General features: G+C 39.4%; 1 protein-coding gene across 1 annotated transcript in view; it reads left to right on the top strand.

Moving 5' to 3' along the window:
* Window positions 1-13510, top strand: part of LOC135542364 (receptor-type tyrosine-protein phosphatase T-like) — a 553030-nt gene that overhangs the window by 361198 nt on the left and 178322 nt on the right. The window contains exon 14 of the mRNA XM_064969287.1: window positions 6174-6309. Coding sequence (XP_064825359.1) covers window positions 6174-6309 — 136 coding nt within the window. The remainder of the gene's footprint in view (window positions 1-6173; window positions 6310-13510) is intronic.

Here is a 13510-nt window from a genome sequence, read left to right as displayed (position 1 = left end):
TGTCAGAGGAAAACATTTTTTTTATTCTGAACAGTTTTTGCTTGGGGATTTGCCTGCTACATAAGTTATGTTAGAGTCACAGACATGATTGAACCAGTTTTAGAAACTTCAGAGTGTTTCCTATCCACACCTACTAATCATATGCATATAATATATTCCTGGCATGAGTAGCAGGAAGTTGAAATTGTGCACGCTATTTATCCAAAAGTGGAAATGCTGCCCCCTATCTCTAAGAAGTTTTACCATCTTCCATATTGGATTTCTACTTGCCATATATTTTTCAACTTTGCTGTGATGTTTCACAAAAGTTCTGAACTTTTCTGTTCTCATAGTGTCATTGATTGTAAATTCAAAATATATTTTTTTGCTAAAAGTATTTTTATATTATTGATCGATTGACTATGAATTTTAATGCCTCAAGCCTCTTGGTGTAATGGGTTAGATTTTGGCCTGACAATTCCAGAATTCGCTAAAAAATGATATTATCTGGTCTATTTCGCACTATTTGACCAGGCCTATGTCTAGTATGGTCTGTAGCAAGTGAAAGTTTTTTTTATCAAAAAAGCAAGTAGATATCATGTTTCTGTCAACACATGCGTGGCAAGGACAACTCAAATGATCCTGTTTTTATGCCTAAAGAAAGCAGATAAATGTAGGGCATGTTCTTTTTATCCAAACTAAAAAAGAAATAAGTCAGATAATGGCTTTTAAAGCCTTTAAATTACTGTGTGTCCTTCTGACCTTAACATTAGAGTTGACATGTGGTTTCCCGACTCCTAGTCTTGGTACCAATAGCATTGTGCATTGTTTACAGTGCCGATTAATCACATTAATCTGAGTCCATCTGCCAACGCTGCAGTGCTCAGATTGTAATTCCGTTAGAGGCACTCAGCATTGCTGCTCTAATCTCACAGGGCTGCCGCATGTTCTGCCAGACAATAGCCCCCCATGCAGTGCTGTTTCCTCTGAAATCCCACCGCTGCCACCAGTGTCACTCATCTCTGCCACCCTTACGTAATCCATCAGCCCAGAGATGCGCTGTTAATAAAGTTTGACATGCTCTTTCCATTTTGATGCATTACAGGGGATCTCACGAAATGTGAGCAATTATTGTGGCAGGCTGTGGAATCAATCTATCCCTCTATGGATGAGCTTAAGGTTTAATATCATGGGTTTTAATCATAATTCCTATTTGATACCTAATTTTTACCTCAGCCCAAAGTAAAAAGCTTTACATATTTCTTTTTAGCCAAACATCCATGTCTGTGGGCGTGCAAGAATGCACAGGGAGAATTTAATCAGGGAAAGATTACAATTTTGATGATGATGGATCAAGGGGTTCTGTATTAGGTACATAATCACTCAAGTCTTACGGGAACCCTGCAATTAAGAAGTCAGTTTTGCAATATTCTTTACAACAACAGATATCCTCATAAAATACAACTCAAAATGGGTATCAAAAGGGCTTCATTGTAGGTTGTGATAATTTTCACTGCATCTCTTGTTTTGTCCTTGGGAACTGCAGGCATAATGGGCCTAGATATACAGTATATTGTTTATATTGTTTATATTGTTCATGTGAAAAAATACAACCTATGTCTATGACATAATATTCCCATGAGTATAGGGGAGATGATTGGTCGGTCAGAGCCCTGTTAAGTAAGTATGTCTGATTGTTGGACAGCTCTGGTGGTATCAAATCAGAAACTTTGCTAGAACAGCCAGATGGGGGGACTATTGTTACATTATAACCTTTTGAACCCAATCAGCTTTTGGCAGGTTGACGGCAAATCAGGTTGCAGAGTAAAATGACAGAGACACATAGCCATTTTAACAGAATCACTTGAGGAAGGATGCATACCATATGCCATTAAGCTCTTCGATACACACAAATATAGTGTCTTTATTGTATATGGTAAACTGAATTGTGTGTTTTTCCCTTTTCCCATTTTTAGGTTAAGTCTATGTAGTTTACATTCAAAGTAATTTAAAACGTATGTTAGTAAGTGTATCCCTTATGTACAACTTAGCCACTTAAGTGACTCTGCTGAGGTTAAGGTTCACCGGCTGTAAATATATTTGTCCGGAAAGGTAATGCTACAGTAGGGCTTAGAGAGTCCATGCAGATGGTTTATAGCTTTGAGTAATGTTATGGCCTGGCACTGAGAGAACGGTCAGAAAAGGATGCTCAACCTCTGTGACGCCTGATCTGAGTTTGGGGGATATAATGAGGCCTCAGACCTTGAGTCTTTGGTGAGTGTTACGAACTCTGTGGAGAATGTTGCTATCTACCCCTTTGTGTGCACAATGTCTTTAATAAACATTCAAAATACAGTCGTGGTTGGCTTTATCCTTTGAATTCAGCATTTCCACACCTGAACAACCTAAATTCCTAACACCAGATCCTGCAAAGTTAAGGGTTTATGTGAGCTACTGTAAGTCATTGATCTTTGGATAGTACAATGTTCAGTATATCTGTGTGTAGAAATAAAGAAATATGCAAAGATATACCTGAAACTGTTTAAAACCTATGTGTCAAAAGGACATTTTTCAATCAATAGTTCAGTAAATTGAAGTCCAAGACATGCCAGGGTTATATTCTTAATCTGTTGGTTCAACGGATATTTTGTAAAAAGGAATATGTAAAAGAGAGGCTAGAAATATGACACCCACACATTAGAATAAGTCTACTACTGTGCTTTAACTGTTTATTTGTTTATCAAAGTTGCTAATTCATTTCGGCATGTGTACAAAAGCCTTTCAAATCAAATCAAATTGTATTAGTCACATACAACAGGTTACAGACCTTACAGTGAAATGCTTACCTTCGAGACCCTAACCAACAATGTACTTAAAAAAAATATATACAGTGAGGAGAACAAGTACTTGATACACTGCCGATATTGCAGGTTTTCCTTTACTTTCAAAGCATGTAGAGGTCTGTAATTTTTATCATAGGTACACTTCAACTGTGAGAGACTGAATCTAAAACAAAACCCAGAAAATCACATTGTATGATTTTTAAGTAATTCATTTGCATTTTATTGCATGACATAAAAATTTGATCACCTACCAACCAGTAAGAGTTCTAGCTCTCACAGACCTTTCTTTAAGAATCCCTCCTGTTCTCCACTCATTACCTGTATAAAAGACACCTGTCCACACACTCAATCAAACAGACTCCAACCTCTTCACACTGGCCAAGACCAGAGAGCTGTGTAAGGACATCAGGGATAAAATTGTAGACCTGTACAAGGCTGGGATGAGCTACAGGACAATAGGCAAGCAGCTTGGTGAGAAGGCAACAACTGTTGACGCAATTATTAGAAAATGGAAGAAGTTCAAGATGACGGTTAATCACCCTCGGTCTGGGGCTCCATGCAAGATCTCACCTCGTGGGGCATCAATGATCATGAGGAAGGTGGTTCACCATCCAAACCGTGAACCATGGAGGTGGAAACATCATTCTTTGGGGATGCTTTTCTGCAAAGGGGACAGGACGACTGCACCGTATTGAGGGGAGGATGGACTGGGCCATGTATCGTGAGATCTTGGCCAACATCCTTCCCTCAGTAAGAGCATTAATGATGGGTCGTGGCTGGGTCTTCCAGCATGACAATGACCAGAAACACACAGCCAGGGCAACTAAGGAGTGGCTCCGTAAGAAGCATCTCAAGGTCCTGGAGTGGCCTACCCAGTCTCTTGACCTGAACCCAATAGAAAATCTTTGGAGGGAGCTGAAAGTCCTTATTGCCCAGTGACAGCCCTGAAAGCTGAAGGATCTGGAGAAGGTCTGTATGGGGGAGTGGGCTAAAATCCCTGCTGCAGTGTGTGCAAACCTGGTCAAGAACTACAGGAAACGTATGATCTCTGTAATTGCAAACAAAGGTTTCTGTACCAAATATTAAGTTCTGCTTTTTTGTGGTATCAAATTCTTATGTCATGCAATAAAATGCTAATTATTTACTTAAAAATCATACAATGTGATTTTCTGGATTTTTGTTTTAGATTCCCTCTCTCACATTTGAAGTGTACCTATGATTAAAAAAATTACAGACCTCTACATGCTTTGTAAGGAGAAAAACTTGCAAAATCGGTAGTGTATCAAATACTTGTTCTCCCCAATGTACATATGAGATGAGTAATGTAGGGTATGTAAACATTATATAAAGTGGCATTGTTTAAAGTGACTAGTGATGCATTTATTACATCCAATTTGTTATTATTAAAGTGGCTAGAGATTTGAGTCAGTATGTTGGCCGCAGCCAGTCAATGTTAGTGATGGCTGTTTAACAGTCAGATGGTCTTGAGATAGAAGCTGTTTTTCAGTACAGCTTTGATGAACCTGTACTGACCTCACCTTCTGGATGATAGTGGGGTGAACAGGCAGTGGCTCGGATGGTTGTTGTCCTTGATGATCTTTATGGCCTTCCTGTGACATCGGTTGGTGTAGGTGTCCTGGAGGGCAGGTAGTTTGCCCCCGGTGATGCGTTGTGCAGACCTCACTACCCTCTGGAGAGCCTTACGGTTTTGGGCGGAACAGTTGCCATACCAGGCGGTGATACAGCCCGACAGGATGCTCTTGATTGTGCATCTGTAAAAGTTTGTGAGTGCTTTTGGTGACAAGCCAAATTTCTTCATCCTCCTAAGGTTGAAGAGGCGCTGCTGCACCTTCTTCACCACGCTGTCTGTGTGGGTGGACCATTTCAGTTTGTCTGTGATGTGTACGCTGAGGAACTTAAAACTTTCCACCTTCTCCACTACTGTCCCGTCGATATGAATAGGGGGGTGCTCCCTCTGCTGTTTGCTGAAGTCCACGATCATCTCCTTAGTTTTGTTGATCTTGAGTGAGAGGTTATTTTTCTGACACCACACTCAGAGGGCCCTCTCCTCCTCCCTGTAGGCCGTCTCATCGTTGTTGGTAAGTTCGTTGAGAGAATGCCAAGAGTGTGCAAAGCTGTTATCAAGGCAAAGGTTGGCTACTTTGAAGAATCTAAAATATATTTAGAATTGTTTAACACTTTTTTGGTTACTACATGTTTCCATGTGTTATTTCATAGTTTTGATGTCTTCAATATTATTCTACAATGTGGAAAATAGTAAAAAATAAAGAAAATCCCTTGAATGAGTAGGAGTGTCCAAACTTTTGATTAGTAAACAGACAGCAATACTAGCGTGTACTTCCCGTAGTCTTTGTATTGTTCAAAGGAAGCATTTTGAGTTCTGGTTACTTTTGCAAGCTATGGAAGAAGCTGGGAATAACTAGCAGTACTATAAACTCGCTCAACCTATCCATTCTCTCCCTCACTGTTGTTCACTGTATGTCCAAGCTACTTCAACAACCCATGCTACCATTTTCCTGCATGTCTTTCTCAAATCATTGGTTGTTCAACATTAGTGTACTGTATGTCCTCTGTTTTAGTGTGGTGCAACTGCTCTGTAAGATGAAAAGCCTGTTGAAAATAACAACTCTTACGTATTAACTCAACCACAAATACTTTGATGCAAGAGAAAATGACCTTACTCTAACTTGTGTATTTCCAGACGTTTATTTGCACGTTGATTTCCACCATTCATCTGTCCTGTGTGAGAAGCACCCTTTCACAAGTTTACTAAATCTTAATTTATCTTGTAATCGTTTGGAGTTTATTGATCAGGATATAGCTAACATTTCCGCCAATACCCGTAACAGCAACACTATACCTAATCATCTTTTCACTTTTCACCAAAATTAATGTCTCCCTTGCATTAGTATTAATGACCCTGCCATTTCTTTGCATGACTTTGTGATCTTGTATTTAAACAAAAGAAAGGTTCTCTCTTTACTGTGGATGTTTGTTTCTATGTGTTTTGTCCGTCTGTATATATGAGCGTGTAAGCGTGTACTCGCGTAAGTGTTTTTGTGTGAATAGGTTTGTGTGCACATATACGTGTATGTGAGTGTGTATGTGTGTAAGTGTGGTTAGAGTGTGTGCGTGTGTGTGTGTGCACTGTCTACAACATGTGTGCAAATGTGTGTGTGCAGATGTGTGTATACTTGCATATGTGTGTGTGAATTATTGCATATGTGTGTGTGAGTGCGTTTTGTGTATGTGTTTGTGTGTGTATGGAGGATGGTTGCCCCAGGGTAAACTCCCTCCTCCTCTCTGTGATGTGTCTGTGCCTGTTTGTAGGCGCGTCCACCCAGGACTCGGACGCTGTGGAGCCCGAAAAGCAGGTGGACAGCAACGTCAAGATGGCTGGTGTCATCGCAGGCATCCTCATGTTCGTCATCATCCTACTAGGAGTGGTTCTCACCTTTAAACGCAGGTAAAGAGTGGTCGAGAAACTCCTAGTGTGTCCCCTAAGCTGCAAGTGGAAATATGTCAGCTACTATAGTACTAGTGGCCTCACACCATAGTGTGACCCAATGTCCCATCCGCAATATGACTAGAATACTGCTAAGGCGTCTGTTGAGCTGAAGTACCATTGGGACTAACTCAGAAGGAGGAAGGTATGTTTTTAGGGGGGCTACGGACACACACAGCTTTCTATGTCTTGTTAACATGCACACTGGCTTACTTCCATCACATCTCTGTCTCCTTCCTCTGTCTCTTGCTTTCCTAAACTACCCTAATCACATACTGCCCATGCCATTTTGCTATGCTAGGACCCACAGTTAAAAAAAATCTATAATTTCAAAATGTGTCGCCTAATTACTCCACATATACAGAGAGGAATTACACTTTTAAATATCTCACTACTGTACTTCATGACCATTAATTTGTGTCATATAGGAGTAGGCTATGCTGTTGAGACAAAATTGCACGTCACAATCACCATTGTTCTTGAAAATAAATTGTGATAATTGCATGAATAAAAATGAATAAACAATCAACAACTAATACATGTAATCATAAATACATCATATATTTAATATTTGTTAACATTTATAAACAAGGCATATATGAATTGGCAACCAATCTATGCTAAATGGACAACTGGAAACCAATACTCCCATAAATAGTTAAGACCGATAGGCAGCCAAGCCACCCGTGGAGGATATAGATTGTGGAGAGGGAGAAGGAGTGCCTAGGCTTCGATATCCTAAGACGCCTGGCATGCTGGATCATCTATATTTCATTCTTGCAACCTAGATAGTTCGGGGCAATGTTTTTTAAATTGCAGTGTTTTACATGGCTTTTAGCCACTATCAATTATTTGTGGAGAAAACCTGTTGGAAGCGAGTACATTGTCCATTTAATCTTCCAAAGTTGTGTTACACATGTTTTAGAAATTTCCAAATGGACTTAGTTTTTGGTACTAATAACATACGAATGAATTGAATGGACAGGCAAATACTTAATGGTGATTTTATGTTTTCCTGCCCTGTAGTTTTAGCCCTTAGGACTCTTACAGCACTGTCAAATGTGCTTTTCAAAAAGTCCCAGATAAAAATCCTTAAATAATTCATGGTAAACTCACAAAATTGTAGCATTTTGTATCTGACCTGAGAATACCACTAGCAAGGTAGTGGGGGAGTCACTGTCTATTTTAATTGTTATCAGACTAAGACTACTGTTTCTGTAACAAGATTGGAGCTGGAGAACTCACAGTGCTTCTCAACAGTATTTCAGAGAATTATGGAAACTGAAAGCTTTTTCTCTTGGCGTTTATTGCGGGGTTTTTTTGCTCCCAAGCTTTTTTTCTTGAGGAACATCAGGCATTTAGGATTATAAAGTAGAGATTTATTAGAATAATGGATCATAAAATACAGCATCAAACCAGCACATTGCAGTGGTGTGATGGTGTATGCTCACATATACAGATACCCTTCATGTGCAATCAGTGATTGAGAGCCAGACCAACCCCTGCTAGGGCACAATCCTAATCTCCATTTGGACAGGTGCACATGTTGACCCAGGACATTTTTGTCAAAAACCTGTCTGCCTCTGCCAGGATGCTAACACTTGGCTGCAAGTGGATTGTTCAACAAGACAATAACCCCAAGCACATATCAAAATCGACAAAGAAATGGTTAATTATCCACAAAACAAACATTTTGCAACGATCATCTCAGTCACCGGACTGTGGTTTGAATTGAAGAGGGAATCCATAAGCGAAGACTAAGGATATCAAGGATTTCAGTAATTTTTTGTTCATCTTTATCAAGGGTGTCAATAATTTCGGACCTCACTGAATGTTCGTATGACAAAATGTCTTAACATAATCTGTGCCAGTAGTCTACATGTTCACATCCATCACTGTTGTCTGCCCTTTTTTCTAACACTAGTCTCACGCCCATGTCTCTTATCTTCTTCCTCTTCCTCTTTTGGCCTGCGCCTGCTAGAGAGATACACACATGGAGAACTCTGAGTGTGGGGTATTGTATGTTTATTTTCAGCTACGCATCTTAAGATCGTGCCTCACCATTGTTTTTTTACCCATCTGTGATCAGATATGTAATTCATTTCCGACACATGCACGAAAATTCACGAGGCCATTACTTTTGGATACTCTAACAGTCACTGTCGGTTGCACCATTTGGGATTTCTATATTTTGTCTGCCTTACTGTGATTGTACAAAATACCACTTAATGTCAGTCGTATTCGTTGATTTATTTGTATCTTGCCTCATGCATTGTCAGTTGAGTATTAGATACATTATCTGCAATGAGATATTCCATAAAAGGATCAAATTGACCAGCCATAGGATGAACTTAGAGCATTGCATTATCATATTAAATGTTAATTATCAGAGTGAATTGCATGCCTTGCATTGTAAGTACACCTTTCAATAAGGTTTTTATTGTTTGATTTACTGGCACAACAATGAACCGCTCTTACAGCTACTCTTTGCTACTTACCCACCAAGTGGAGGGCTTAAAACTCAGTTCCATGTCAAATGAGTCACTATTTTCCACAAAAAATGCCACTACCTCTTTTGAGTGGTGCACCAATTCAGATTCATTAAGCATTCACCATCACAGCACGTTTGTTTGCTGATTGGGTTGTGTTCATTACTGTAAGCTATACACAAACACACATGCTATTCACATAACTATGGTGTGTGTCTTTGTGGTTCAACTAGAAGCTGTATGTTACAGTGAGTCTATCCTCTAATAATCTAAATCTATCAATTGAATCATGTCAGTAAGTAAATTATATACAGCATTTGCAACACCTGCCAAATCACAGAAGTAAGAAAATGCTCCTTACTGTAATATCTCTCAATAAACAAAATGTATCTTAAAATAGCCCCATGCAACTCATTTCCAAAACAAGCTTCAAAAGCCATGTTTCCTTTAGCAGATCCCATCACTTTACTATTAATAATTTGTCCCGATTTCGAATCATCTTTAATACCACTTCAGTTCAGACAATATACCTTTCAGAGCATGAAGACATTAAAACGGGTAACCAAAGACAATTAGTAATTTATTGGTGCCCGGGTGCAGCAAAGGCTGTTAACATGTTGAACTCCCCGCAAGTCCATCCAGTCATGGGCTGAGTGAGTTAAGTGTCCATTCAGTCGCAGCCAGTCCCAGTCCATTAGCCACTCATTGCCCATTCATGCAGTGTTCTTGTAGCAGCAGCGAATCTCGCCCTTGTCTACTGATGCAAGGTTGAGCCCCCTTCCTGAGTTGTGACATGTGGACCTTTTTATAAATAATGGACTGGCAGAAGGGTAAACATCTGATGATGGTCCACACATGGCTGTGGTGTCAGCTATTGGTTGTCAGTGGGGACATGGACACACACACACACACACACACACACACACACACACACAAACATGTATGACACACACACTGTCTGCCTTCAGGCCAAGCAGCTGTTGTCTTCCAGGGGGTCTCGGCAGCCTTATATCCGTGTGTGTGTGTGTGTGTGTGTGTGTGTGTGTGTGTTTGTGTGTGTGTGTGTGTGTGTTTGTGTGTGTATGTGCATGCATTTGTGTGTGTGAGCGCATTTGTGTGTGTGTGTGTGTACGTGCGTGTAATGTGTTCCTGAACATTGCTCCCCAGTCTGTGTGCTGGGATAGCCATGCAGAGAGAATGACATTCCCACACACAGATGTGAGAGCTGGGGTGTTTGCACAAACGGATGGTGGGGTGATGGGGGAGGATAATAGACCACAGTGGACATAGCTGACAGAGATAATTGAAATCCCTAATGTTAGACTACCAATGCATCATAGCCATTAGGTATGGCAAGATAAAGTCATCATTGATGCAGTCACCCAATGGTTGATCTAATATCTTATCTATACAAAGTATCAGTGTAGATGAATGCCATTAAATAAGATCATGCAGCGTGCTGTAAATCTACAGGAGGTACAGAGAGAGGTATTTGGTACAACACCATATCGAATATAAGAGTGTAGTCTTTTACTGAGATTTATTCTGTGTTCAGTGAAAGATTGTTAATCTGGTTTATGTTTTTGTCATTGGATTTTGCTCATCCATCTGAATGTGTCTCTGCATGCCTTTAATTCACATGAATGTATTTGCATGTGTACGTATAACGTATGTGTGTGTGGTATAATGAAACATGTTCACAATTGATATGGATGCGTAGTGTGTGTAAGTGTGTGCGTGTTTGCTTGTGTGCGTGTGTTTATACAGCAATGGTATTTGAGTGTCATGTTTACATAGTACAACCTTTAAAGTTGTTACTCATATTTGACAGCAACCACCGTTCATAATGGATTACCAGATATGTCAATTGCCAGATACAGTAATTCGTTCACGGTAACCTTTAAAGCAGAGTTTTTTGCGTGAACATACACCGAGAATACAAAACATTAAGAACACCTACTCTTTCCATGACAGACTGACCAGGTGAATCCAGGTGAAAGATATGATCCCTTATTGATGCCACTTGTTAAATCCACTTCAATCAGTATAGGTGAAGGGGGGGAAGACAATTGAGACACATTATGTATGTGTGCCAGAGGGTGAATGGGCGAGACAAAATTATTAAGTGCCTTTGAACCGGGTATGGTAGTAGGTGCAAGGCACACCGGTTCGTGTCAAGAACTGCAACGCTGAGTTTTTCACACAACAGTTTCTCATGTGTATCAATTAACAAAACATCTAGAATAATCACAAAAATACACAACACCACGGTAGACAGATTTCACAAATCAGTAACACACATCTAAAATTCATAATTGAGATGAAAATGGAAGGACATCCAGCAAACTTGACACAAATGTGGAAAGCATTGGAGTCAACATGTTGTTCAGTCAATGCCCCAATGGATTATGGGTGTTCTGAGGGAAAAGGGGGGGGTGCAGCTCAATATTAGGAAGGTGTTCCTAATGTTTAGTATTCCCAGTGTACTGTATACCGTTGCTCGCTATAGGTGGGTAAGGGTTAAAATCAATGTCATTGTAGATATTGTATTCCTCCACATATACGCAGAATGCATTTCATAACAAATTTATAATCAGGTATTTGGAGCCCAAAATAATTATGCAGCTCTCATGCAGTGGTGCATTGAGAATCATTGTGCAGTTTTACGACAATAATATTTATTGCTACCTTTGACTGCCACAGCTCTAGCTCTCACTTCTCTTTATTAATATCATAAGAACAATGTCAGCAGCTCTTTTAAAAGGCCATTGAAATAAGATAGCAGAAGGTGGTAGATATGTGCCTGGCAGTATCGACTGTTCCCAAAGTAGAAGATTTACACAGCTCTATCTCGCTCTATAAGGAAGCCTTCTCATTAAATTGTCTTTTTTACTACCATCACATCCAATTCAGACAGCTGCTATCTGTATTTTAATTTAAAACAAGAGTTTGGGAAGAATCAAACTTAAAAGGTGTTATCTTCTCACTCTTTCTAGATATATTTCTAGATATAAGTGTTGTTTCCTCTTACAGTTAATCAATTTGCATCTGGGATGGTTTAGGCCTGTAATGGTGAGTCTGCCTTCACACCATTTGGCTCAGGTGTTTAGATTAGTTAGACACTCACACGTTAAGATTGTTTTGAGGAAAAAGGAGGAAAAACCCTAAGTTCTCTGGTCCAGATATACAGGATCTGCATACCAGACATACAGGATCTGCATACCAGACATATCATGTGTCCCGTGTAGTGGATTAAAATGTTGGAGATATCTGTAATCTAATTCCACCACTACTTCTCATATTGTACGAGATCTTAATCCCGCCTCACATGAGCTCATAGTGAAAACATCAGTGAACCATTTCAGTGAACCATTTACAGCAGTGGGCTACATCATGTTTCTTGGTAGTCTTAAATCTAAGACTAAGATGGTTATGAGTTTTAAAAAGACACATGTACCATGTCAGATATAGAGTTGAAATGTATTAAATGTTTAGTTTGCGTCCCAATATTACACTTTATATACATCCCGGAAGACTGAAATATAACGTTACCGTTTGACATAGGAACACCGGATAGTCGGATGTTTTAATTTATTTTTTGTTAATTCTGAAAGGATGAAAAATATGAATAACATTCCACCTATGAGGCCACCAGGCACTTTGACTGCAGGAAGGGCATCCAGGACTATCAAACAGAGGACAGGTTTGAAGAGAAATTGAATCCAATATTATATCTGACTGCAGAACATACTGTAGGTCTATAATGTTGATTCCATTAAGACATATTGGATATCTACATGTCTTAATCTCTGTTTCTTCATAGTAATAGGGGCAATCATGCAATTGTCAAAATGTCATGGCCAAACAACTCAATAATTGGTTTAATGTTACTTAAAAGGTGATTTGGCCATTTAAAAAAATGACTTCCATTGATTGTTAGGTAGTTTAGCGGTGGATAAAGTTAGCTGAAGTGTATGCCTGTCTAAAAGAAAACCGATCCATAGATTACATTTTCTCCTAGCCCAGAGACCACATTTTAAATTGAGGAACCATCTAATATCAAGTTGTAAAATCCTGAAATTCCCCTTTAGTGTAGTAAGTGGGCATCAATTGTACCAAAAAAGACTACGCTAAACACATCACTGCTTATCATAAACAGACCAGTGAAGAGTTGCTTTCAATGCTGTAGGTATTTGTCACAAACATTTACTCATTTTGATATTTTCAATATCAGCATGTTTAGGAACTACAAACCCTTAAAAGAAACAACAGATACCATCTGCTTTTCAGTCACAAATCTCTGCTTGCCAATTCCTTCAACGCTCTCTGCATGTCATTTGTGAATGTTCTACCTCTCAAAAGACACTCACACACCACGCATACTCTAATTTCCACACTCAGGTTTGATATCTTTCCTATAGTAGTCAAGGTGTCAAGCGTTGCTTTTTCTCTCCATCTCACAAAACAGAATGGCAGAACAGTATGTCATTAAAACATCCCCCTCCCCCTCTTTTACTCTCACTCCTCCTCCCATCCCCACTCTCCTATTTCTCTGTTCTCCCAGACTCTCATTGTCTATTCAGACGATTCCATCTCTCTCAAGGAGTTTCAATTTGATGGGAAGCCAGATGTGCTATTTATTCTTTAAATTTCGGTGAATTATTAATGAATTA

This window comes from Oncorhynchus masou, chromosome 6 (assembly GCF_036934945.1).
Source record: "Oncorhynchus masou masou isolate Uvic2021 chromosome 6, UVic_Omas_1.1, whole genome shotgun sequence".
NCBI classification, from domain to species: Eukaryota; Metazoa; Chordata; class Actinopteri; order Salmoniformes; family Salmonidae; genus Oncorhynchus; species Oncorhynchus masou.
This window is presented reverse-complemented; position numbering and strand designations above follow the sequence as displayed.